The 26,449-nt window shown below is 56.6% G+C and overlaps 1 protein-coding gene across 1 annotated transcript in view; it reads left to right on the top strand.

The window, feature by feature from the left end:
• Window positions 1–26,449, top strand: part of DYNC1H1 (dynein cytoplasmic 1 heavy chain 1) — a 67,660-nt gene that overhangs the window by 31,308 nt on the left and 9,903 nt on the right. Inside the window, exons 23-55 of the mRNA XM_066341913.1 lie at window positions 30–203; window positions 750–915; window positions 992–1,180; window positions 1,271–1,465; window positions 2,055–2,337; window positions 2,574–2,674; window positions 3,691–3,850; window positions 4,378–4,621; window positions 5,239–5,422; window positions 5,797–6,009; window positions 7,157–7,395; window positions 7,671–7,827; window positions 9,950–10,177; window positions 10,616–10,846; window positions 11,035–11,175; window positions 11,382–11,615; window positions 11,695–11,901; window positions 11,980–12,101; window positions 12,495–12,660; window positions 14,694–14,857; window positions 17,061–17,190; window positions 18,433–18,566; window positions 18,962–19,076; window positions 19,177–19,338; window positions 19,426–19,640; window positions 19,736–19,940; window positions 20,774–20,947; window positions 21,039–21,158; window positions 21,352–21,472; window positions 23,519–23,714; window positions 24,085–24,202; window positions 24,284–24,499; window positions 26,234–26,446. Coding sequence (XP_066198010.1) covers window positions 30–203; window positions 750–915; window positions 992–1,180; window positions 1,271–1,465; window positions 2,055–2,337; window positions 2,574–2,674; window positions 3,691–3,850; window positions 4,378–4,621; window positions 5,239–5,422; window positions 5,797–6,009; window positions 7,157–7,395; window positions 7,671–7,827; window positions 9,950–10,177; window positions 10,616–10,846; window positions 11,035–11,175; window positions 11,382–11,615; window positions 11,695–11,901; window positions 11,980–12,101; window positions 12,495–12,660; window positions 14,694–14,857; window positions 17,061–17,190; window positions 18,433–18,566; window positions 18,962–19,076; window positions 19,177–19,338; window positions 19,426–19,640; window positions 19,736–19,940; window positions 20,774–20,947; window positions 21,039–21,158; window positions 21,352–21,472; window positions 23,519–23,714; window positions 24,085–24,202; window positions 24,284–24,499; window positions 26,234–26,446 — 5,917 coding nt within the window. The remainder of the gene's footprint in view (window positions 1–29; window positions 204–749; window positions 916–991; window positions 1,181–1,270; window positions 1,466–2,054; window positions 2,338–2,573; window positions 2,675–3,690; window positions 3,851–4,377; window positions 4,622–5,238; window positions 5,423–5,796; window positions 6,010–7,156; window positions 7,396–7,670; window positions 7,828–9,949; window positions 10,178–10,615; window positions 10,847–11,034; window positions 11,176–11,381; window positions 11,616–11,694; window positions 11,902–11,979; window positions 12,102–12,494; window positions 12,661–14,693; window positions 14,858–17,060; window positions 17,191–18,432; window positions 18,567–18,961; window positions 19,077–19,176; window positions 19,339–19,425; window positions 19,641–19,735; window positions 19,941–20,773; window positions 20,948–21,038; window positions 21,159–21,351; window positions 21,473–23,518; window positions 23,715–24,084; window positions 24,203–24,283; window positions 24,500–26,233; window positions 26,447–26,449) is intronic.

Raw genomic sequence — 26,449 nt, 5'->3', positions numbered from 1 at the left:
GCTGACCTCACTTTCTGCCTGATCTGTAGCATCAGCACGGAGTTTTTGGCGCTAATGAAGAAAGTATCCAAGTCTCCCCTTGTGATGGACGTTCTGAACATCCAGGGGGTGCAGAGGTCCCTGGAGAGACTGGCGGACCTGCTGGGGAAGATCCAGAAGGCGCTGGGGGAGTACCTGGAGCGCGAGCGCTCCTCCTTCCCCAGGTGAGGCCTGTCGTGTGGAGGCGGCAGCGGGCAGCATGTGGAGGCAGCGGCGGGCGGCGGACAGCATGTGGAGGCGGCAGTGGGCGGCACTGTTTTCTCCCGGCCCCCCTCCTGGGCCTGCACGGCACTCACTTTTGGCAGCTAGGGTTTTGGTAAAGTCCTTTCACGCACTGGTTCCTGGTGACAATAATTCTGGACTTTCTACCTGGGGTTGGTTTACTGAGCTTCCTTTAGCCTCTCGTCCACCCTCCAAGGCAGATCGCACCTCCTAACAATCCAGTTCTGGTTGTTTCCTGAGTGGCACCTCTGCCTTTCTGAGTAGCTTGCTTCCTGTGCATTAGACAGGTTTATAAAGAACGATCCATGGAGTAAGGCGAGTGCGGTGAGAGGTCTGGAGGTCCTCCCCAGCGTCCTGTCGGCGGGGGCGTGCGTTCTCCGGGCGCGTGCTGCCGGGCGCCTTCCCTCCCTCCCTGTGCAGTGGTGCCGGATTCCCCTCGTTTGTCTACACGGAGCGTTTTAGGAATTTGAATGCTGTTTTAATTCTAGGTTCTACTTTGTGGGTGATGAAGATTTGCTTGAAATCATTGGAAACAGCAAGAATGTAGCTAAATTACAGAAACACTTCAAGAAAATGTTCGCGGGCGTGTCGAGCATCATTCTGAATGAGGACAGCTCCGTCGTGCTGGGCATCTCGTCCCGCGAGGGAGAGGAGGTACAGTGCGCCTGTGCTTGAGGCTCAGGAAGCTTCTCTCCTGTTGGCACGGCCTAATTCTTACGTCTTCCTTCAGGTTATATTTAAAAGCCCCGTGTCCATTACTGAGCACCCCAAAATCAACGAGTGGCTCACACTGGTGGAAAAGGAGATGAGAGTCACACTGGCCAAACTTCTGGCTGAGTCTGTGACAGAAGTAGAGATTTTTGGTAAAGCAACTTCCATTGACCCCAACACCTACATCACCTGGATCGATAAATACCAGGTACCGGGGAGAAGCGGGCAGGCCAGGTGGGGCCGAGGGGAGGCGAGGCTCTGAAGTGACCCTCTTGGACCCGCGTCTCATGTGTTTCAGGCCCAGCTTGTGGTGCTGTCGGCCCAGATAGCCTGGTCTGAGAACGTGGAGACGGCGCTGAGCAGCATGGGCGGCAGCGGGGACGCGGCGGCCCTGCACTCGGTGCTGAGCAACGTGGAGGTCACCCTGCACGTGCTGGCCGACTCCGTCCTCATGGAGCAGCCCCCTCTCCGCCGGCGGAAGCTGGAGCACTTGGTTAGCCCCCACCCCCACGTCGGGCTCTAAGCCTTCCACCCAGGCAGTGGAAGCACACTTACGAAGTGTTCTGAGTGCACGAGGGAGGACTCTGGGTGGCACACGATGGCCCTGGGGTGGGTGCGGGGCTCTGTGTCCCGCTGAGGAGAAGCCGGGTCATATGCACGCACCGTCCCGTAGAGGGGGTGCTGCCCTGAGCAGGGTCTTCCACTCGTCACCTCCTCTCAAGGAGGCGCAGAGGCAGCAGGCCTGGAGCTCACACAGCTCTGAGCTGGGTCCCCAGTGGCTGGGCTCTGCCCCAGGGTGCAGCAGAGACTGGGGACAGAGACAGTTGTTCTCCCGTTGGGGTTTATGCTGATTGCGGAGTTTTGACCAAGCGCGGTGTCTCCGTGTTCACTGCTGCTCGGTTCTGTGCCATTGCCCTGCACGGATAAGCCTTTCCGAGGGTGCCTTGCGTCCTGGGTGTGGTAAGGACAGGCCCAGCTCTCGTTCGCTCTCCCAGCGGTTATCCGCACCGCACAGAAGGCTCTGCTCTGCTCTGCTCTGCTCTGCTTGGGGCGGACAAGCTCTCACAGCGGTCTCTCTGCAGATCACAGAGCTGGTTCACCAGAGAGATGTCACCAGATCCCTGATCAAAAGCAAGATCGACAACAGCAAGTCTTTCGAGTGGCTCAGCCAGATGCGGTTCTACTTTGACCCGAAGCAGACAGACGTGTTACAGCAGTTGTCAATCCAAATGGCAAACGCCAAGTTTAACTATGGCTTTGAGTACCTGGGTGTCCAGGACAAGCTGGTCCAGACGCCCCTCACTGACCGCTGCTACTTGACAATGACTCAAGCCCTGGAGGCCAGGCTGGGCGGGTCCCCGTTTGGTAAGTTATTCCACAAACCTGGGTGGATGGTGTTCCACAGCAAGTGTTTTTAAAGATTAATTGAATGATTTAAATGCATTTCTTAATTATATAGCTACTGTTCTAAAAACTTTAAATTTGTTTGCATTTATGACACACACTGTTTAAAATGAATTGCTTTACAATTATCTTGAAGCTGAAGCCAGGTTTCCCACTGAGGATCGCTCAGGTGCTGTGTGCTTTCTCTCACGTGACAGGGCCCGCCGGCACCGGGAAGACTGAGTCCGTCAAAGCCCTCGGCCATCAGCTGGGGCGCTTCGTGCTGGTTTTCAACTGTGACGAGACCTTTGATTTCCAGGTGAGGCACTTTGCAGATTCACCCAAACTCCGCGGGCCCAAGAGCCAGGTGGGGACTGCCGTGCTCGTGCCTCTCGGAGCCGTCGGCCACCGCTCTGAGGGGCCTCGGAGGCCTCTAGAGACGGGTGTCGTGGAACCCAGCACATGCACTTTGATGAGCTTCCTGTTTTGAGTCCTTCCTGTTTTTTTCAAATGTTTATTTTATTGATTTTAGAGAGAGGAAGGGGGAGAGAGAAAGAGGCAGAGGCACAGGAACATGGCTCTTTCCTGTATGAGCCCTGACTGGGGCTAGAACCGGCAACCTCTGTGCTTCAGGACGATGCTCTAAGCAACTGAGCTATCCAGCCAGGGCCAGAGCTTTCTCTTTAGTGTAACTTCTTAAAGCAGCAGTTCTCAACCTGTGGGTCGCGACCCTGGCTGGGGTCGAACGACCAAAACACAGGGATCGCCTAAAGCCATCGGAAAATAAGGCCATCAGAAAATACATATTTATTATGCAATACATTTTTAAATAAAATATGTATTTCCGATGGCTTTAAGCAACCCCTGTGTTTTGGTCGTTCGACCCCCGCCGGGGTCACGACCCACAGGTTGAGAACCATTGTCTTAAAGGGTAGTTTCTTAAAGAAATGGTTAGTACCTGTAGCTGGTAATAAACAAATGTTACAGAAAAGGTTTTTTACAACAGAAAGGGACAGAATAAAGATAACAGCTCTGTCATCAGGACGGGGGCACAGGTGGAAAAGGTGTGATGGTTCCTCCCGTACACCGGGGGTCACTGTTGGTTATGAGGCACTGGCTGTGGTGCACGGGCCCTCACCTCCCCTGTGAATTCGATTTCATCCTCATGGCTGCCTGAGGGGGAGGCACTAGGTCCCCACTCCAAAGATGAGCAGCCGTGGGTTCCCAGGTGGGACTTGCCCTGCTCAGGGTCAGACATCACCAGAGTCAGGATTTGAACCCTGTAAAGCCAGCGTGAGGCAGCTGGGTTAGCCCCTTCCTTTCTTCCCGTTTCAGGCAATGGGACGCATCTTTGTGGGGCTGTGCCAGGTGGGAGCGTGGGGCTGCTTCGACGAGTTCAACCGCCTGGAGGAGCGGATGCTGTCGGCCGTGTCCCAGCAGGTGCAGTGCATCCAGGAGGCCCTGCGGGAGCACTCCCACCCCAACGTCGACAAGGGTAAGGCTTCCCTCCTCCCGCACACGGCCCTCAGCACGTGGGGGAGGCGCCCTCTGCCCTCTGCCGCGTCTGTGATCACAAGCGGGAGGGCATTTGATCAGCTCCCAGGACTCGCTGTTGCAGGCAGGGTGGGGAGTCCGGGGGCAGATGGCAGGGAAGACCTGGGGTGGCTCCCCGTCAGCAGCCCATCGAGCGGCCCTGAGCCCCTCCCACAGTGAGGGTGGGCCTGCGTGGGCCCTCCGTGCCCCCCTCGCCGCCCTGGGTTCCCTGGCCTCCCCGGGCCCCCCTCGCCTCCCAGGGCCCAGCCTCCCAGCCGTCCCAGCCGTCCCAGCCGCCTGTTGGGCCGCGTTCTTCCTCGAGCCTGGGGAAGGAGCGCCACGATAGCGCCTGCGGAGAGGCCGGAGGGCGGTCTGCAGTCCTGCCTGTGGGCTACGAGGCCGGTGGGGAAGTGGGTGCTTTGTCATTTGAGATTTTTAAATATATATCTTTCAACATCATGAATCTTAACACCCTCATCTGATTTTCAGCCTCTGCCCCCATTACTTGTGAGCTGCTAAACAAACAAGTCAAGGTGAGCCCAGACATGGCCATCTTCATCACCATGAACCCTGGCTACGCAGGCAGGTCCAACCTGCCCGACAACCTGAAGAAGCTGTTCCGGAGCCTGGCCATGACCAAGCCCGACCGGCAGCTGATCGCCCAGGTCATGCTCTACTCACAGGGCTTCCGCACGGCCGAAGTCCTCGCCAACAAGATCGTCCCCTTCTTTAAGTGAGTGGCTCAGTTACTCCTCGTCACCTTCCAGCCCGCGCTAAATGTGCCCATTTATCTGTTTTATTTTATTTTTTTAAATTTTTAAAATTTTTTTGTATTTTTCTGAAGCTGGAAATGGGGAGAGACAGTCAGACAGACTCCCGCATGCGCCCGACCGGGATCCACCCGTCACGCCCACCAGGGGCGACGCTCTGCCCACCAGGGGGTGATGCTCTGCCCTTCTGGGGTGTCGCTCTGTTGCGACCAGAGCCACTCTAGCGCCTGGGGCAGAGGCCAAGGAGCCATCCCCAGCGCCCGGGCCATCTTTGCTCCAATGGAGCCTCGGCTGCAGGAGGGGAAGAGAGAGATAGAGAGGAAGGAGAGGGGGAGGGGTGGAGAAGCAGATGGGTGCTTCTCCTGTGTGCCCTGGCCAGGAATCGAACCCGGGACTTTTGCATGCCAGGCTGACACTCTACCACTGAGCCAACCGACCAGGGCCTGTTTTATTTTTTTAATGTGCCTCTTAAAGTTCACCTCTGATTACAGCACATCTTTCCTCGTATTCTCTGATTTCTTGACGTTTGATGCGGTTGTTACTTAAGTTCACGTCGTTTAGAGGCCGGTTTCTTTTCTAGGCTGTGTGATGAGCAGCTGTCCTCCCAGAGCCATTACGACTTTGGGCTCCGGGCTCTGAAGAGCGTGCTGGTGAGCGCAGGCAACGTGAAGAGGGAGAGGATCCAGAAGATCAAGAGGGAGAAGGAAGAGCGAGGAGAAGTGGTGGACGAAGGAGAGATTGCCGAAAATCTGCCGGAGCAGGAGGTGTGTCTACGGGCTCTTCTACCCACTGAGACCTTGGACACTGTTTGATGACCATGTGGGCGCTCTCTGTGCAATGCACCGGAGCTGGGGTGGGCAGAGAAGACTGTCCACACAGAGGACGGGGCTGTGAGGGGTGTGCCAGGTGGGCCCTGCAGGAGAGGCGTCCCTGCAGATCCGGCAGTGGGCCTGCAGGGACTGTGTCCGCCCAGAGGGTGGGAGTGTGACGGGGCTGTGCCCCGCAGATCCGGCAGTGGGCCTGCAGGGACTGTGTCCGCCCAGAGGGTGGGAGTGTGACGGGGCTGCGCCCCGCAGATCCGGCAGTGGACGTGCGGCCAGACCCCTGCCCTGGAGCTCAGCCCCTTCTCCCCACGCAGATTCTCATACAGAGCGTCTGTGAGACGATGGTGCCTAAGCTGGTGGCGGAAGACATCCCGCTGCTCTTCAGCCTCCTGTCAGACGTGTTCCCCGGGGTCCAGTACCACCGCGGGGAGATGACCGCACTTCGAGAGGAGCTGAAGAAAGTGTGTCAGGAGATGTATCTGACGTACGGAGACGGGGAAGAAGTCGGCGGAATGTGGGTGGAAAAGGTAACCAGATGGTTCTGTGGTCGGGAGCTTCCACGCCCTCGCCGGCTGCAAGGAGGATGACTGCAGAACTCCGCGGGCACGGAGACCCGTGTGACAGAACTGTCCTCGAGGGCTGGGGCACCTCTGCCGGTTTATGCAGATTTGCCCCTAAGCCAGTTTGGACTTTCTTTTTATTTATTTATTTGTTTGTTTTTTTTTTCATTTTTCCGAAGCTGGAAACAGGGAGGCAGTCAGACAGACTCCTGCATGCGCCCGACCGGGATCCACCCGGCATGCCCACCAGGGGGCGATGCTTTGCCCCTCTGGGGCGTCGCTCTGTTGCGTCCAGAGCCATTCTAGCGCCTGAGGCAGAGGCCACAGAGCCATCCTCAGCGCCCGGGCCATCTTTGCTCCCATGGAGCCTCAGCTGTGGGAGAGGAAGAGAGAGACAGAGAAGGAGGAGAGGGGGAGGGGTGGAAAAGCAAATGGGCGCCTCTCCTGTGTGCCCTGGCCGGGAATCGAACCCAGGACTCCTGCACGCCAGGCCGACGCTCTACCGCTGAGCCAACTGGCCAGGGCCTGGTTTGGACTTTCTTAACTTGCACTTAGAGATAGCAACACTTACCTGAGAGTTTCACTTACACCCATAGCTGTTCTCTGATAAGGCCGGCTAGAGGGTGCTGACAGTGGAGAAGGTTTGTGCCGATGGAAGCTGTTCCAGGACTGTGCAGTCCTGTGGATTAACAGCGTAAATCTGACCAGCACGTGACGTGCGTACTACAAGGTTGGCCTTGTCCTTCCTCTGGGAGGTTCACTTAAGGAAGTGTTTCGTTCACACAAGCTGTGTGTGCTGAGCCTCAGGTGGCTCTGCTGCATTAAACCAGCACTCCCCATGGTCTCTCCCCTTCTCAGAAACCTGTGTGTCCTTTTGGGGAGCTGGTGAACATCTCCTGTCCCACAGTTCCCCCTCTTCCTGGTTTAGCAGAGAACTCCCCACGGTGTTGTTAAAACTGTGGTAGATGTGGCCTCTGCGAAGTGTCTCTTTTTAAAAGATTTCTGTGCATTCCCTTAAGTTACACCACACATCTCTCTCTGGTTACCGTGGGACGTGGCTAAGAACTGGCCGCCTCTCTCTGGAATGGTCATGGTGCTGGTGTCCGGCCCGCAGGTTCTCCAGCTCTACCAGATCACCCAGATCAACCACGGCCTGATGATGGTGGGGCCCTCGGGCAGCGGGAAGAGCACGGCCTGGCGTGTGCTGCTGAAGGCTCTGGAGAGGCTCGAGGGCGTGGAGGGCGTGGCCCACATCATCGACCCCAAGGCCATCAGCAAAGACCACCTGTATGGCACCCTGGACCCCAACACCAGGGAGTGGACGGATGGGCTGTTCACGCACGTGCTGAGGAAGTAAGTGCCCCTGGTCGGTGTTGTATCCCAGTGAGCGTGGGGCTCGGTCCCCGTCCCCTCAGCGGTCCGTGATCCTGCAGCCAGCGCCTGAGCCCATGAGCGGACCCTCGAGGGTCTGTCTCGGGTTGAGTGTTCCAAGTCTCAGCCCCGAGGGTCCGTCACGGGGTGAGTGTCCTGTGGCCCAGATCCCCCAGGGTCCCAGAACCCCCGAGGGCCCATCACGTGGGAGCGTTCTGAGCTCAGCCCCGAGTGGCCTGCTGTGCCCCTCCCGCCAGGATCATCGACAACGTGCGAGGCGAGCTGCAGAAGCGCCAGTGGATCGTCTTCGACGGCGACGTGGACCCTGAGTGGGTGGAGAACCTGAACTCGGTGCTGGACGACAACAAGCTGCTCACTCTGCCCAACGGCGAGCGCCTCAGCCTCCCCCCCAATGTGAGCAGCCCCCCCCCCCCCCGTGTCGGTGTGGGCCACGGTCTATGCCGGCAGCAGGTCCCCAGGGTCTAAGGGAGCGACCGTCAGTCTGCGTACCAGATGTTGTCCGTCCCCATGCCCACGAGGACGTTGTCAGAGGACTTGACATAACTGCCCACTCTGTTGAATGTTTGTTTTTACAGAGACAGAGAATTAGAGGGATAGATAGGGACAGACAGACAGGAACGGAGAGAGATGAGAAGCGTCAGTCATCAGTTTTTCGTTGCGACACCGTAGTTGTTCACTGATTGCTTTCTCATATGTGCCTTGACCGCGGGCCTTCAGCAGACTGAGTAACCCCTTGCTCGAGCCAGCGACCTTGGGTCCAAGCTGGTGAGCTTTGCTCAAACCAGATGAGCCTGTGCTCAATCAAGCTGGTGACCTCAGGGTCTCGAACCTGGGTCGTGTGCATCCCAGTCCAACGCTCTATTTACTGCATCACCACCTGGCCAGGCAACTCTGTTGAATGTTATGCACACTCATCCCTTCCTGCAGCCCCAGAAGGTGGGGTACAGTCAGGATCCCTGAAGCTCTCATGCATGAGGTAGTGGATGGGGAGTTTTCAGGCTGTCCTTTGGGAGGGCCCTTGGTCCGGGTCCTGGACGCCCTGGCTGCAGGTGAGGAAGGCAGGGGCCCGGCGTGGGTCTGTGCTCATCCTCACCCCAGTGTTCTTGAAACACTGTCATGTGTGGGCCCTGCTCCAGGTGCTGAGGGCACGGGAGCAAGCAGCATAGACAGGACCCTGCCATGCTCGGGCGCACAGCCTGACAGATGGCCAGGATGCATGGTGACGTGCTGAGGAGCGTGTGCCCTGGGAGAGGCCGTCAGTGTTGGCAGGTGGAGGTCGGCCGAGGCATCACCGGGCAGGCGGCTTTGGTGGAGATTGAGGGGGTGAGCTCTGGGCTCCCGGGCATTCTGGGAGAAGAGACGGGGCCAGAGGAGCAGTGGGTGCACCCGGTGTGCGCGGGGCCGACTGGGGGCAGCTGGCTGGTGTGGCGTGAACTGGAGCAGAGGTCTTGTGAGACCACAGAGACACGGGCACAGTCAGGTCAGGCTTTGGGAGTCCATGTGAGGACTGAGCTTGCCCACTGGGTGCGTCAAAAGCATGAGAGAGACTGGGTTGGGATGATGTCACTGTTTGTGGACAAAGACCCCTCTGGCTGTGGTTTGGACAGTTGAAGGGGGCAGGCTGGGCCAAGGGGACCTTTGGAGGCTGCGTGGTCCCCTGGCGCAGCCATGGGGGTGGGCTGGAAGTGAAGGAGTTAGGGGGTGGCCGAGTAGTGATGTAAGTCGTATGGCCAGGATTTCTCGATGCACTAGATAGAGGTGGGTGTGAGAAAGGAGTGGAGTGTGGCCCAAGGTGTTTGGCTGGAGCTGCCTCTGTCACACAGACTCAGTGGCTATCACTTTAGAATCAGCCATGGGTGCTAGTGCCGGTCCGGAAGTGCACCCCCTCAGGCCCCTCTTGATCTGACTTGTCAGGATGTTTTCTCAGAGCTCATTGTCCCGTGGATGCTAACTGTTGTCAGAACGTGACCAACCCGGAGGCATAGCACCGTGGTGGGCCCTGGAGTCAGGCATCTGGGCTGAATCGGGGCCCCCTCGTCTGTGGCACGGGGACACTGCGGGCCTGCCCAGGCACTGGCCAGGGCTGAGTGGGTTCTGCCAGGAGTGCTAACCAGGGTCAGTGGGTGTCCACTGCTGGCGTCCCCTTCGAGGGAGCTGTGGCCTCTCCCCCGAGAGCCGCTGCTTCGGGTGTCACTGCTGTCCCCACCTCACGTGTCTCCTGCCCAGGCTCTCTCAGGGAGGAGTGACGGCTGTTGCAGGGAGGTGAACCATAGACGTTTCTACATTTAATTAGATTTAGGCCCTGGCTCAGTGGGTAGAGTGTCGTCCCCCCAGGCAGGGATGTTGGAGAGCAGCCAGTGAGAGCACAACTAAGTGGAACGCCTGATTGGAGCAATGAGTTAGTGCTCCCCCAATCAAAAATTAGATTTAAGTGGCCCTTTCAAGTGTTAGAGTTTCAGTCTCCAGGTTCCTACCAAACCTGCGTCACTCACTCTGCTGCGCGTTTCCTCTCGAGGTGCGCATCATGTTCGAGGTGCAGGACCTGAAGTACGCCACGCTGGCCACGGTGTCGCGCTGTGGCATGGTCTGGTTCAGCGAGGACGTGCTCAGCACGGACATGATCTTCAACAACTTCCTCGCGCGGCTGCGCAGCATCCCGCTGGACGAGGGCGAGGACGAGGCCCAGCGCCGGCGGAAGGGCAAGGAGGACGAGGGCGAGGAGGCTGCGTCCCCGATGCTGCAGGTACGCAGGGCCCGCGTCTGCGTGTTGCCCCCCAGCACGCATGCACACACGCCGCGCGTCTGGTCCCCGTGGGCCCCGAGGTGCTGACGGGCAGTCACTCCTCTGCGGAGGCCGGTGTTCTCTCGAGGTCTGTCTCACACTGGCCCCTAAGGAAGCCCGGCTGCCGCGGCTGCCGAGGGGCCGACCCAGGAAGACGAGGAGAGCTCTCAGTTCTCTCTCCTGCTGCCGACAGATGGAAGTCTGCCCTTCAGGGTCGGTGTGGGACCCAGTGCTCCTGGGAAGTGTGATGTTTGAGAATGAGGACTGGTCGCTAGACTTTATACTTCATTTTTTAATCCAACATTTTTTCTCCAGAGGTCACATGACTCTGGGCTTCGGTAGACAGGACGAAAACGCCCAGCTCTGAAATGTGTTCGCGGCATCTCCCCTCTCTGGCAGATCCAAAGGGACGCGGCCACCATCATGCAGCCGTACTTCACATCCAACGGCCTGGTCACCAAGGCCCTGGAGCACGCCTTCAAGCTGGAGCACATCATGGACCTGACCCGCCTCCGCTGCCTGGGCTCGCTCTTCTCCATGCTGCACCAGGCCTGCCGCAACGTGGCGCAGTACAACGCCAACCACCCGGACTTCCCCATGCAGGTCGAGCAGCTGGAGCGCTACATCCAGGTCAGGGGCCTTCCGAAACGGCATGCCCAGGGCCGTGCGCTCTCCCCTTGGGCGGACCGGGGAAGGGGCGCCTGGTGTCCCACGTCCAGAGACGCAGTAGCCACTCTCGGGACCAATGTTGCCGTGAATGTCTGGTCTGTTGTTGCTGAAACTCCACAGAAGACAAGTTTTGCTTCCTCCTTCCACAGCGGTATCTGGTTTACGCCATTCTCTGGTCCTTGTCTGGGGACAGTCGGCTGAAAATGAGGGCAGAGCTGGGCGAGTACATTAGAAGGATCACGACTGTGCCCCTGCCCGCTGCCCCCAACATCCCCATCATTGACTATGAGGTAAGTGGGCCGAGGGCACCCCCCACTCCCCCCACCCCCCGCCATGTTGCTCTACGTCATCCTGGAGTGGCCTCACCGTGGACTTGGCCCTGGCCCTCCACTCCATAAAGGCAGCTTCTCTCTGTAGTGGTATGCTGTACCAGGGGCACAAAACTGAGTGTCTCGTCAGAGAGGCAGCACGGTGACCATGCCCCGTCTCTGTGTAGGTGTCCATCAGCGGAGAATGGTCGCCATGGCAGGCCAAGGTGCCACAGATTGAAGTGGAGACACACAAGGTGGCGGCCCCTGACGTTGTTGTACCAACCCTGGACACAGTCCGCCACGAAGCCCTCCTGTACACCTGGCTGGCCGAGCACAAGCCACTGGTCTTGTGTGGCCCCCCTGGGTCCGGCAAGACCATGACGCTTTTCAGCGCCCTCCGGGCCTTGCCTGACATGGAGGTAATGAGGCCGGGAGGTGGGCAGCGGGGATGTGGGTGGGTCGGTCCTGCAGTAGTTGATTGGTCTCTTCCCTCTAAAGGTTGTGGGCCTGAACTTCTCCAGTGCCACCACCCCAGAGCTCTTGCTGAAGACTTTTGATCACTACTGCGAGTACAGGCGCACTCCTAATGGGGTCGTCTTGGCACCCGTTCAGCTTGGGAAGTGGCTGGTGCTGTTCTGTGATGAGATTAATTTGCCAGACATGGATAAATACGGGACGCAGAGGGTCATCTCCTTCATCAGACAGGTGTGCTTCCCTCTTGAGCCCGTGCTCCCCACGTTTCTCGTTCACATCTCCTAATGTGCCCCCTCCTGCTTCCTTCAGATGGTAGAACACGGAGGCTTTTACCGAACCTCAGATCAAACCTGGGTGAAGCTGGAGAGAATCCAGTTTGTCGGGGCTTGTAACCCACCCACGGATCCTGGGAGAAAGCCCCTCTCTCACAGGTAATACCCTGCTCTGCCGATGTCACCAGCCTCCTCAGTTCTGGTGGCTTTAAACCCAGCAAGACAAAAATCTGGGTCTAATTATTAGAAGGTAACAAACTGCTGACATCTTGGGGTCCCTGCCTGGCTGCAGGATGGGGGCACACTGGGAAATGACAGTGTTGACCTCTGAGCAGTGGGTAACTGCCCAGACCTATTTGCAGGACTGTGTCCGATCCATCTTTGCCTGATTCTTTTTCAAGTATTTTGCATCTGCTGTTATGTATCAGACCCAGGCCTGAGCAATTGGCCTGTGTAGGTGGGCACATCGCTCCTCGGGACTGGGCCAGGGCAGGGCGCTGCGCTGGGCGCACCACATCTCCTGGCGGGCTGAGCTTGGCTGCCTTTGCGCAGGTTCTTGCGCCACGTGCCAGTGGTGTACGTGGATTACCCAGGACCCGCCTCCTTGACGCAGATCTACGGCACCTTCAACCGGGCCATGCTGCGGCTCATCCCATCACTGCGCACGTACGCGGAGCCACTCACCGCCGCCATGGTGGAGTTCTACACTATGTCGCAGGTAGGCGGCGTCTCCACGCTTCTGGTCGCGGAGGGTCTCTGCTAGAAGTTGGAGCTGTGGTCAGAGCCCTGTTTACCCAAGAGCCTTTCTCCAAAGTCTGTCACCCAGGCGGCCCCTCTGCACAGGTGCTGGCTGCACACGTTTCCGTGCTGCTCGCTCCTGGCTGTCTGTGTCTGCACACTGCACGTGCACCAGCATCCTCTTTGCAGCTGGGACTATGCTGTGCAGTCTCTAAATGGACATGTTCACTCATCTCAGCCAGACAGACGTGCAGTGTGACCATTCCTCTGCAGTGTGTAGGGACAGCCGATTGTCACATGCCTCCCACCGCCACCTGCAAGGCCTCTGCCCACAGCCTCGTTAGCATTTTGAATGTTTATTACACACAGCAGTGTGCCCACTGCATGAACAGAGTGGTTGCCCTCTGCATCTCCCATGAAGCCTCCCCCTAGCCCGCCCCCTCGGGGTTGTGGGGAACCGCCCCCGGCATGCTGCAAACATCCCGTTTTCACTTGCTCTTCATTTTGTATAATTGTGGGGTTTTGCTACAGAATTTTTAACGTCATTGTAAATCTTTAATTGTTTCTGCTTTTAGTTTCAATCCTGTTTTTAATTGGAATCATACTTAAGAAGACTTTCCTTCCCTTAACTTAGGAATTATATTTTAAAAATGTTTTCAGAGGAATTTTCTGTAGTTTCATTTGTTTTTTCAATATAAAATGAGCAATTTGGATCTGTGTTCTGAATACTTGTCCAGTTGTTCCAACATTATTTTATTCATCCTTAAGTGTTCCAGGGTCTAGATTTAAAAAAAAAAAAAGTAAAGTTTTTTTAAACTATTTTATTATTTTCATTTATTGATTTTTTGAGCGGGAGGAAGGGAGAGACAGAGCACACACATAGATTTGTTGTTCCACTTATTTACACATTCATTGGTCAATTCTTTTTTTTTTGGTAAGTAAAAGGAGGGGAAAGAGTGAGACACACTCCTGCATGGTCCCAACCAGGATCCATTGGGCGGCCGCTGCTTGACTCAGCCAAGCTATTTTTAGTACCTACGGCTGATGCTCGGACCAACCGAGTTATCCTCAGTGCCCGGGCCTACACTCGAACCATTTGAGCCACTGGCTAAGGGAGGGAAAGAGAGAGAGAAGGGGGAGAAGGAGGGAAAGGGAAGCGGATGGTCACTTCTCTTATGTGCCCTAACCAGGGATTGAGCCCAGGACCCATACGCTCGGCTGACACTCAATCCTCTGAGCCATTCAGCCAGGGCCCATTGGTTGATTCTTGTTTGTGTCCTGATCAGGGATTGAACATGCAACCTTGGTGTATCAGAACAAGGCTCTAACCAACTGAGCTGTCCCGGCCAAGGACTTAGTCTCATTTTTAATATAAAAATTTTATTTAGGCCCTGGCCGGTTGGCTCAGTGGTAGAGCGTCGGCCTGGCATGCAGAAGCCCCGGGTTCGATTCCCGGCCAGGGCACACAGGAGAAGCACCCATCTGCTTCTCCACCGCCCCCCCTCCTTCCTCTCTGTCTCTCTCTTCCTCTCCCGCAGCCGAGGCTCCATTGGAGCAAAGATGGCCCGGGTGTTGGGGATGGCTCCTTGGCCTCTGCCCCAGGCGCTAGAGTGGCTCTGGTTGTGACAGAGTGACACCCCGGAGGGGCAGAGCATCACCCCCTGGTGGGCGTGCCGGGTGGATCCCGGTCGGGCGCATGTGGGAGTCTGACTGTCTCTCCCCGTTTCTAGCTTCAGAAAAATACCCCCCCCCCAATTTTATTTAGCATTTGATCTTTTAACCATTTTTCATGCCTTAAGGTATTTATTGTGCTTTTTTCTCCTCTTAATTTGTTGATTTTAGAGAGAGGAGGGGAGAGAGAGACAGGAACATCAATCTGTTCCTTTATGTGCTCTGACCAGTGATCAAACCAGCAACTTCTGCTTTGGGAAGATGCTCTAATGAACTGAGCTACCAGCCAGGGCCACGCCTTAGGGTATTTACATGTGATTTCCATTTCTCTGATTCCCACAGGAGAGATTCACTCAGGACACACAACCCCACTACATCTATTCACCCCGTGAGATGACCAGGTGGGTGCGCGGCATCTTTGAGGCCCTGAGACCCCTGGAGACTCTGCCTGTGGAAGGCCTCATCCGGATCTGGGCGCACGAAGCCCTCCGTCTCTTCCAGGACAGGTGAGGCCAAGGACCCCGTTGGTGCCATGCGCCCCCGCCCCCCCCCTCCCCCCCGGTCCTTACGCCCCTCTGAGTTAGGGTTGGCGTGAGGCTGTGCTGGGCGTGGAAGGGACTGCGGCAGCAGGGGCCACCTGAGGTCTGGGAGTTGGTCACAACTGCCCTGGCAGAATGGGTCCCTGTGCCCTGTGAGTGCCCACCACGGGGTACCTGCGACCTTGGGGAAGCCACTTGAACCTCTTCGGGTGTCGAGTGGGCACCGCACGAGGTAGTTACCCGTGATGACCTGTCAGAGCGCAGAGTTCCTCGTGAGAGTGAGTGCCTTCCGACAGCGGCCTGGGCCAGGGTCGCCACAGCCGCTCCTCCTCGTCCCAGCCTCCTTGCCTCGCAGGGTCGGCCGTGAGCCTCCGGGACACTGGTCTCCCGTTGACTGCTGGCCACTTGTGTCGGCTCTCATGAGCCTCCAGTGTCCCTAGTTAAGTGACCGGCACTTAGGGGAGGGCATTGCTGGTGTCGACGGTGCAGGGTGTGTGGTCTGAGTCACAGTGAGTATCAGTGAAAAGCTGAGACCTTTTATCTTTTAAGGAAACTTGAAAGTTGTTGACCTTGTAAAATCAGAACCTTTTTCTTGCATTCTTTCTGGTTCTGTACCACCTTGTTTTTACCATAAATTCTCAATTTTTGTGGTTCCTGCCCTGTCAATTTTTCTTAAACTTCTGATCTTATGTATTTCAGCACTTTTGAGTCCTTTACAGAATTTTAGGTATATTTTAGGTTAGTAAGAAAAAGGTAGAGGTGTGTTATTTCAGTAAGCATCTGGTAAACAGTAAGTCTTTACTGGCCTGCTCCTAATGCAGCAGCCAGTTTCCTACCCGGGGAAACAGCAAGTCGTCGGGGACATGTGCCCGTGACAGGGACTCAGGCCGACGGAGGAGAGGTGCCGCGTGGGCGCGGGCAGGGCCCTGCGCCTGGTCAGCCTGAGCTTCCCGGTTGCCCATCAACAGCGGGGCTGGGACAAGCTCCTCCGGCCCCCGGTCATCTCCGGTGTGGGGGGCTAGCGACTCCTCACTCTGCTGGGCGAGCCCAGGTGGATAGCCGCCTCCAGACTGAGACAGACGTATTTGGCCATCACACCTGGGACCAGGTGTCCTGTCCACAGGTGGCTATTCTCACCCAGGCTGTCAGGTCTCCGTCTGCTGGTCACAGACCAGTGTTCGGGCCAGCACCCCTGTTCCGGGCCCCCCGGGGCCGCCTGACCACGAGCCGGGTGTGAGGTGTGGGGCAGCGCGAGGGCACGGAGCCCGGCGGCCCTGCCGTCCAGCGTTCCACCGCTTAAGATGCAGTCTTTTCTGTTGACATGTGAGCTACCTTCACTCTCCCTTTTTTAATTAGAAAAAGTTTGAGCTATAATGTAATTTTCAGAGATCCCCCAAAATACGAGGTAGTTTTGCTTAGGTTTAAATGTAGCCATAGCAGTTATGTGTCTTAGTTCTGATTGGCTGCAGTCACTACCTGACCTGCCTGTCCAGTGTCCCCTCGGGGCACCTAGAGGTCCCCACACACCTGTGAGGGTAGTCATCCCCACGTGTTTGCTCTGTTGTTTACAAGCCTTGTGCCTCCAGAGCTGTACACATTGCAGAGCCTTATTTCTGTCCCCTCAGTGCCCTGCGATACTCAGGACATTTACAGTAAATAAGCTTGCCTGGCCAGTGGTGGCACAGTGGGTAGTGTCGACAGGACGCCGAGGTCCCAGGCTCAAAACCCTGGGGTCGCTGGCTTGAGCAAGGGGTTACTGGCTCGGCTGAAGCAATCAGTGAACAACTAAAGTCACGCAACTACACGTTGATGCTTCTCACCTCTCTTCCTTCATCTCTTGTTCCCCCCTTCCTGTCTTTCTTGCTTAAAAAAAGAAAGAAAAAGCTTAGAAACTAAATCATATTTTTACTTTTAAGTTTAACATGAGTAAACCTATTTGAGGGAATTGTTTTAAGTGTCCTGGTGCCACAGTTCTGAGGGTTTTTAATTTAATAGTAAAGTTCTGGATTGCTTAAGCCATCTTGAGTTCAGGTTGTTAGGTTTCCGTATTTGTAGAAAATGAACATTTCTGGTAAGGACTGATCCCAGCCCTTGGCGTCACCTACAACACACACAAAACCGGGGGTTTCCTGCCCACGGCCTCGGGACTCAGCTGCTCTCCTCCCGACAGGCTGGTGGAGGACGAGGAGCGACGCTGGACGGACGAGAACATCGACATGGTGGCTCTGAAGCACTTCCCCAACATAGACAAGGAGAAGGCCATGAGCCGGCCCATCCTGTACAGCAACTGGCTCTCGAAGGTGACGCGCTCCCCGGCAACGCCCCTCCCCCGCCCAGAGTCCACACGAGCTCCTGACGCGTCTCCCTGAGCTGAAGTGTGCTGTCCAGGGCTGTAGCTGCACGTGCGATGGCGGGCTCCTCCACGGTCCCGGAGTGGCCCTGTCGCCTGCCCACCGTGGTGACTCCGGGCCAGCGGGTGTGGCTTCAGCGTGTGTGTGCCCACTCACAGCGGGTCACTGGGTGACCTGTGGGAAACTGGTTCCAACACTGATCCTGAGCGCAGTGGTGGCCAGCGTGGCTCTGTGGCTCCAGGTCATTCCCTTCTCTGGAAAGGACGCTGGACCTTACCATGCGTCCCGCTGGCAGGCCGCCCCGCCCCAGGCGTGTGGGGGCTCAGTCCGAGCGGGCCAGGCGAGTGCAGAAGCCCCTCGGGAGCGGGCTCGGAGGCCCCTGCGGGTCGGGAGGGGCATGCCGGGGGCGGGGCGGATGGCTGCGGGAGACCCCAGGCTTGCTCGGCCTGCGACACTGTTCTTTCACCTCCAGACTTGGTCCTCGCCCTCCTGAGTTCATGGGCAGCAGCTCCTCCCAGTGCTCGTCTTTGACTAGAGTCTCTTTTGAAAAACAAAAGTTCTTAAAGAAGTTTCACTTGAAGTTCATACTTCGTGGGTAGTTGTGTGTGTGAAGGGAGTCGTGGGCGCGTGCCCCCCGTTGTCCTGCTCTGTCTGTGGGCGACTGTCACGACAGGCTGCCTTGAGTGCACGGTCTGTGCCAGACCTCTGTCTGTCCACGGGGCCATGTGGCACTTCCTATGCCGCACAATTTGCCTGCAGGGATCGCCAGTTTGGCAGGCGACGTCCTCGCACCGGTTCTTCCATGGGGACAGACTGAGCCCTTGGCCTCTTCTCTTCCCGGTGACGTGTAGAATGGTTTGTCAGGTGGCAGCCAAACTGCAGCCCCTGGAGACTAACTGGGATTGGCTGAGTGCTGTGTCACTTTGGACAGGGGCGGTGCTTTCTGCCCTGCCTGTGGTCCCCTCGTTCGTGTGGGTCTGCTGTGCTGTCACCAGTGAGAGTCAGTGTCTTTATAAAGACCTCCCGTGTTTCACCTCCAGCCCCGGTTAACTAACACTTTCATTGCTGTTTGTAAACGATCTCTCCTTGCACTTTTAACAGCTCTTAGTATACGAAGTGTTGTTGACTTTGGTATAATAAGAATGATGACTTCTCCTCAGTAACTTCTCGGGTCTCACCTTTCTTCTGCAGGATTACATCCCAGTGGACCAAGAAGAGTTGCGAGACTACGTCAAAGCCAGACTGAAAGTCTTCTATGAGGAAGAGCTAGATGTCCCCCTGGTCCTGTTTAATGAAGTGCTCGACCACGTGCTCAGGATCGACCGGTGGGCTCCTTGTCCCCACTGCTCTCGGTTAACTGCCTGTGCCCACCCCCACCTCAGCCCTCCCTGCCAAGGACTCCCCGCTTTTCTGTCCCACGCCTGCCCACGGAGCAGCCCCCCGCCAGCCCCCAGCTCTGCACGCCTGCCGTGGTGGCAGCCCCTCCACCTCCTGCTACCCCTGCCCCTCCGCGTCGTCTGCTGTCTGGAGGGCAAGGCCTAACTTTTCACTGACCTCTGCATCCCACTGGACCTGGTAGATAACAAGTGCTTACTCTACAAGTTCAAGTTAAACCCATTAGAAATGTCACAGACTAAATCCTGGGAAAGTTCAGGACGTGAGTGTCAAAGGGAATGCAGCATAAAAGCCTTAACATGTGTTTTTTCTGATACTATTCCAGAATATTCCGCCAACCCCAGGGCCACTTGCTTTTGATTGGTGTCAGTGGAGCAGGAAAGACCACGCTGTCCCGTTTCGTGGCCTGGATGAACGGTCTGAGTGTGTACCAGATCAAGGTGGGTCAGCTTGTAGCCTTCTGACCCCGGCCGTGGAGTCCTGACTCCTGTGTGCAGCCCCCTGCGTGAGAGCGGCCTAACCTGCCCGCTGCTTCCGCAGGTCCACAGGAAGTACACCGGGGAGGACTTCGATGAGGATCTGCGGACAGTGCTGAGACGCTCCGGCTGCAAAAATGAAAAGATAGCGTTTATAATGGATGAATCCAACGTGCTAGACTCCGGATTCCTGGAGCGAATGAACACGCTTCTGGCCAATGGGGAGGTAGCTCAGTGACCTGTCGCCGTGTGTGATGTGGTGTGTGGTCCGGTTACGGGGACCGATCGGGCACGGTGCTGTTCTGTTCCCCAGGTCCCCGGTCTATTCGAAGGCGACGAGTATGCCACCTTGATGACGCAGTGCAAGGAGGGGGCGCAGAAGGAGGGCCTGATGCTGGACTCGCACGAGGAGCTGTACAAGTGGTTCACCAGCCAGGTCATCCGCAACCTGCACGTCGTCTTCACCATGAACCCGTCCTCGGAGGGGCTCAAGGACCGCGCGGCCACGTCCCCCGCGCTCTTCAACAGGTACACACCCGGCCCGGCTGTGGGTGGGAGGAGTGTCCTGCCCAGGGCGCGCCCTGCTCTCGGTTGCCGTGCTGAGATGCGGGCACGTTCTTCAGGTGTGTGTTGAACTGGTTTGGAGACTGGTCCACGGAAGCGCTCTATCAAGTTGGCAAAGAATTCACCAGTAAGATGGACCTGGAGAAGCCGAACTACATCGTGCCCGACTACATGCCGGTCGTGTATGACAAGCTGCCACAGCCGCCGTCCCACCGGGAGGCCATCGTGAACAGCTGTGTGTTTGTCCACCAGACTCTTCACCAGGTGCGTGACAGCTTCACCTGCCACAGAGGTCACTTCTGTCTCCTTAGGTCTGTCGCCCACATCCATTCTTCATGGCACTGCCCTCCTCCTTCCTCTAGGAAGCGCTTGCCCACTGCTGCCGTGCATCCAGGCCCTGTGCTGTCTAGACCAGAGGTCGGCACGCTGTCTGTAAAGGGCTGGGCAGTAATATTCCAGGCTTTGCCGGCAGGCGGGCGGGTCTCTGGCGCAGCGACTGGGCTCTGCTATTGTAGCGCAGAAGCCTGCAGTTAGCAGGTGGGCAGGTGGGCAAGCTGTGCCGCCCCAGCTTCGTGTACGGGTACACGGTGGCAGGAGCTCACCTGCCATGGCTGCTGGCCCTTGCTCCAGAGCTGCTGGCCGTCTGCTTCCAAGGCTTCCAGGGCTTCCAGAGTGTAGCCCAGCCTGGCTTCCTCTACGAGCTGCATCTCCTGTGCTCTGCCTCACACGTCCCCTTGCCCGAGGGACCGGAGCTGCTGGTGACGGAGCTGGTGCGGCCTCGCCTGCTAGCTGGCGTCTTGTCTCAGTGAAAATGAGCAGTAGTAATGGAGGAGGCGTGACTTGGGAATTACACGGGAATTACCCTCCCTGTGAAGCACGCCTCTGAGGTTGTTGTAACCTCCTTCCTCATCCTAGAGGAGTTTTAGGACAAAGCTTAGGTGTGCTTGTAGGAGGCTGCGCTAACACCAGCTCAAGTATTGTGGCTCCACCCACCATGTCACACAGACTCGGTCCACAGACAGAACAGCTACAGTTTGTTGAGATCAAACCACAGAGACCTCCCTGAAGAGTGAAGATTTCACTTTATCTTCCCAAAGGCTAACGCTCGGCTCGCCAAGCGTGGGGGCAGGACCATGGCCATCACACCCCGCCACTACCTGGACTTCATCAACCACTACGCCAACCTGTTCCACGAGAAGCGCAGTGAGCTGGAGGAGCAACAGATGCACCTGAACGTCGGGCTCAGGAAGATAAAGGAGACTGTGGACCAGGTATCCCGCCGGCCGGCAGCAGCTGCGGGCCGCAGTGAGGGCCCCGGGTGGCCCCTGTTAACGCCCCTCTGCCTGGGTGCTTGTTCTCTAGGTGGAAGAGCTGCGGCGGGACCTGCGGATAAAGAGCCAAGAGCTCGAAGTCAAGAATGCAGCGGCCAATGACAAGCTGAAGAAGATGGTGAAGGACCAGCAAGAGGCTGAGAAGAAAAAGGTGCTTGTTTCGGGCTCGCAGGAGCTGGGCCTGTCGGGCTGGGAGGAGAGCGGGAAGGGCGGGCCGGGGTGGCTTCGGGATCTGACAGGGTTTGGGGTGGGCGGTGCTCGGGGCGCGCTGAGGAGTGCAGTTGTGGGACCGCTCAGCAGATTCATGACGCTGACCCCTGAGCTGAGCCAGCCTTCTCTTCTAGGTCATGAGCCAAGAAATTCAGGAACAGCTGCACAAGCAGCAGGAAGTGATTGCAGACAAACAGATGAGCGTCAAAGAAGACCTTGACAAGGTGGAGCCCGCCGTCATCGAGGCCCAGAATGGTAGGGACGCAGACACGCAGTGCCCCAGAGCTCTGCTTTCTAGCTCTGCCTCCACGTGTGTAGTTTAGGGAGAGGGCATGGCTGCCCTCAGGATCTAGCACGGGCGCTTCCACAGTGTCCTCGGGACTATTCAGAGGCTTTTTTGGTACTTAAGATGGTCTTTGTTTTAGAGTTCATGCAGAGCTATTCTTTCACCAGAGCAGAGCCCTCGTGAGAAAAGTCACAAAATAAGCTTTATGTCCATTAGATTTTTTTGTGTTTGGTTGGTTGGTTTTTGTATTTTTCTGAAGTGAGAAGTGGGAGGCAGACACACTCCCGCATGCACCCGATCAGGATCCACCCGGCATGCCCACCAGGGGGTGATGCTCTGCCCATCTGGGGCATTGCTCCATTGCAACAGGAGCCATTTCAGTGCCTGAGGTGGAAGTCATGGAGCCATCCTCAGTGCCCAGGCCAACTTTGCTCCAATGGAGCCTTGGCTGCGGGAGGGGAAGAGAGAGACAGAGAAAGGAGAGGGGGAGGGGTGGAGAAGCAGATGGGCGCTTCTCCTGTGTGCCCTGGCTAGGAATCGAACCTGGAACTTCCACATGCCAGGTCGATGCTCTACCACTGAGCCAACTGGCCGGGGTCAAGCATTTTTATCCAACTTGAATTCCAGCAAGAAATACTCTGAAGTGCTCGGGGATGCCCTCTTGTGGTCATTTCTGAGAAGGCTGTGGTCAAGGCCAGGGGCTGCTGATTGAGGTGGTGACACCAGTCACTCCCCATTCCTTCTGCCACGTCCTTTGCACCAGGGTGGGGTTGGACGCCACAGTCTGCACAGTGATTGGAAGTGGCCTGACCCTGTGCCCCCTGCCTGGCAACATGGAACTTGTTCTGTGTAGCCTAGTCGGATGCTGTTTTCACCTTACAACACAGGAGGAATTAAAAGACACCGTGCAAACTACAGGTTTTTACTCAGAGGTGGATCCAAAGGAGACTCTTAGTTCTCTGCTGAGTGACCCCTCAGGTGTGTTAGTACAAGGCCAGGCTGCAGCCTGGCTGTGTTCCAGGGCTGCTGCCCCATGCTCTGTCCAGCGAGACAGACGGCTTCTATACTGTGTGGCCAGCGGGAAGCGTCTTTAAATTACATGAAATGCACAATTATAATGCTTGGCTCATAGCTGTGTCACTTTTTACATTTAACGTTTTAAAAATATTTCTGGAGGCCCTGGCCGGTTGGCTCAGTGGTAGAGCGTCAGCCTGGCGTGCAGAAGTCCCGGGTTTGATTCCCGGCCAGGGCACACAGGAGAGGCGCCCATCTGCTTCTCCACCCCCTCCCCCTCCCCTCCTCTCTGTCTCTCTCTTCCCCTCCCGCAGCTAAGGCTTAATTGGAGCAAAGATGGCCCGGGCGCTGGGGATGGCTTCTTGGCCTCTGCCCCAGGTGCTAGAGTGGCTCTGGTAGCGACAGAGCGACGCCCCGGAGGGGCAGAGTGTCGCCCCCTGGTGGGCGTGCTGGGTGGATCCCGGTCGGGCGCATGCGGGAGTCTGTCTATCCCCGTTTCCAGCTTCAGAAAAATACAAAAAATATATATATATTTCTGAAGGCTTTCATGAGGCATTTTTAAAGGCAAAATGCAAGTACAGTAAGTCTTCCTATTTTTTTTTAGTTGACTGGTTTTAGAGAGGGGAAGGGTGACGGGGGGTGGGGGATGGGAAGCATTCATTTGTTGCTCCACTTAGTTCTGCTTTCATTGGTTGCTTCCTGTGTGTGCCCTGACCGGGGACTGAACCCGCAACCTTGCTGTTTCAGGATGATGCTCTTAACCCACTGAGCTAGCAACAGGGCCCATGATTATTTAAAAGATAATCAACCCTCATGCTAGGTGACAGGAGCCACCTAGCTACTGAAGCTGTTGTGAAGGCTTCAGGACGGACAGTTGTCTGGTCTCCGCTCTCTGAGCCACTGTCCCTGTCCTGGTTGGAGTCCAGGCGTCTAGCTGTGTCTGGCTCCCTCCTCACCACGTGCTGTCTCCCCCCTTGCGTCTGTCTGTCTGCCGCCCTCAGCCGTGAAGTCCATCAAGAAGCAGCACCTGGTGGAAGTGCGCTCCATGGCCAACCCGCCCGCCGCCGTGAAGCTGGCGCTGGAGTCCATCTGCCTGCTGCTGGGCGAGAGCACCACGGACTGGAAGCAGATCCGCTCCATCATCATGCGGGAGAACTTCATCCCCACCATCGTCAACTTCTCCGCCGAGGAGATCAGGCGAGCACGCCGTCCAGAGCGTTCCTGGGGGTCCCGGGGGCAGTCATACCGTCACACCCGGGCCTGTCCAGGCCGTGTCCTCTCGGGGGAGCGGTTGGGCTTCCCCACGTTCCTGGCGGTGGTGTCTGGTCCCTTACCCCCCGCCGAGTCCTCGCTGCCACAGGGCCAGCCTTAGTCCGCTCCTGTCGGGAGAGGCAGAGGCAGGAAGGGCAGAGTCCTCAGCAGTGTCCCCTGTCACCTGGAGTGAGGGTCAGTGTGGCTCGTCCTCTGTGGTCACAGGGGCAGCAGGTGGCCTTTCCACTTTGGCTACTAAAGAGCGTCACATCCCTGGTGCCCGCGGTGCGCTTAGTGTGCGACTCCGCTTTCACAGTGACGCCATACGGGAGAAGATGAAGAAGAACTACATGTCCAACCCGAGCTACAACTACGAGATAGTGAACCGGGCGTCCCTGGCCTGCGGCCCCATGGTGAAGTGGGCCATTGCCCAGGTAAGGAGCACGGCGAGGGCGCCCGCGCACGGGGCTTCCTGTGCCGTCGCGCGTGAGTGAGAGCCTCCATCCACCCCTCAGCTCAACTACGCAGACATGCTGAAGCGCGTGGAGCCGCTGCGCAACGAGCTGCAGAAGCTGGAGGACGACGCCAAGGACAACCAGCAGAAGGCCAACGAGGTGGAGCAGATGATCCGCGACCTGGAGGCCAGCATCGCCCGCTACAAGGAGGAGTACGCCGTGCTCATCTCCGAGGCCCAGGCCATCAAGGCTGACCTGGCCGCCGTCGAGGCCAAAGTGAGTCCTGGGGCCGTGCACTCTCCACGGACGCCCCCGAGGGTCTGTCCCGGCATTGACACGCGGTGCTCGCAGGCCTCACTGAGGTCAGCGCCTGCTGACCTGCCGCACGAGCTCTGGTTCTCGACCCAAACAGACACGCCACGTGCAGCACACACACCACACTCACTGCCGGGGTCCAGCCCCGGGGGGAAGGATCCAGGGGTCCCACAGGAAGAGACGGCGTCGGCACGAATCGAGTGAGAGAGCCGAATTCTTTTCTTTCTCTTTATTCTCTAGTTAGCATTTACTGCCAGGCATCTCTCTCAATTGCTGGTCTAGCTTTCCTTTTATGCACACACACTAAGTTACAATCACATGATATTCAGAATACATTGATTAATCATTGTTTTTGTTTCACTATGGTTACATTTTCTAGGTAACAGTTAATTCATTTCTATAAACTGTAAGTCATTCAAAGTACAATTATACAATAACTTGAACAGCAATAACAATATTGATACAAACTTCCAAAAGGTCAGTACTGATTAATAACTCTACCTTGTCTAGGATACTATTGTCTAGTCAAATTTTATTTATTACTATATTCATACACTAATTAAGTTCTAACTTTACTTTTCTCAGAGTGTTCCACCACCTGCAGGTCAGGTATGCAAGAAGAATGGAAAGTTTCTTTACCACATGAGAAGGCTAGGGAGGAAAAGTGATGAATTAAGTGAAGGCTGAAAGGTGCTCTGTGTATAGTTACTGTTTCCTACCTATTCATAAGTCACAATCTATTCTTTCTAACATGATCAATAAAAAGAAGTTCTCCTACCAACTTAACCCTTTATGAGGGATATCATAGCCAGCCTCTTATGTCTATGAGCCCAGTTCAAGGGGCTTACAGGCTTTTCTGTGGAACTCACACCCTCTGTCTCATTTCCAAAGAAATTACTATGAATCTACAGGGAAAGCACGATACTATTATCCCTGTGCCATAAATGATAGCACACACCCAGAAAAGGGGGGATATAAGGCCAGATTAATTCAAAAAGGTCAAAAGGGGGAAGTATCGTTGTGCCTCTCCTCTGCGGTGACTTTGTCAACCCGCAGCTGTTAGTCTTCACTGCGGTGACTTTATTAACCAGCAGCCATTGGTCTTCTTCTGCTGTGACTTTGTCAACCAGCAGTTGTGGATCTTCTTCTGCTGTGACCTTGTTAGCCAGCACTAGTGGATCGGCTCCCGACAACTCACCAGTGAATCAGCGCTGTCCTGCTTATTTACTGAGCGGTTTAGAAGCCATCTGGGCAGGCCAGAGCCAGCACATCTCTCTCCCTCAGCCAGCTCCAAACCTGTTTGTTCTTCGGCCTGACTTCATCGGGGCGTCACTGGGGGCCCCCTTGTCAGGGCCTCCCATCCCCCACGTACCCACCATCACTCGGCCCACCGCCTCTGAGTCCTCAGGGTGCTCTATAACCTCTGCCACCAGCACCTCCCTGCAGGCCCTCTCCTGCTGTCCCGCCCTTCCCTCTTCCTGCCCGTCTGCTCACGCACGGCCGACACGCTGGCACTTAATTCTGGGCATTCACCTCATGCCCGATGGCTCCCTGTCTGTGCTCACCGGTCGTAGGGCCGGGCCCTGTTGACAGGCATGAGCTGGAGCCCATGCGTCTCTCCCACCGGCGAAGCCCTGCCCACAGCGTGGAGGAACGCATCGGGTCTGTGTGTAACCTGCCCGCTTCTCCCTCCAGGTGAACCGGAGCACGGCGCTCCTGAAGAGCTTGTCTGCTGAACGCGAACGCTGGGAGAAGACAAGTGAAACTTTCAAAAACCAGATGTCCACCATCGCTGGGGACTGTCTGCTGTCAGCGGCGTTCATCGCCTACGCGGGCTACTTCGACCAGCAGATGCGGCAGAACTTGTTCACCACGTGGTCCCACCACCTGCAGCAGGCCAACATCCAGGTA

Source organism: Saccopteryx leptura, chromosome 6, assembly GCF_036850995.1.
Source record: "Saccopteryx leptura isolate mSacLep1 chromosome 6, mSacLep1_pri_phased_curated, whole genome shotgun sequence".
NCBI lineage: Eukaryota > Metazoa > Chordata > Mammalia > Chiroptera > Emballonuridae > Saccopteryx > Saccopteryx leptura.
Note: the sequence above shows the minus strand (reverse complement) of the source record. Positions and strands in the feature narration are given on the sequence as shown.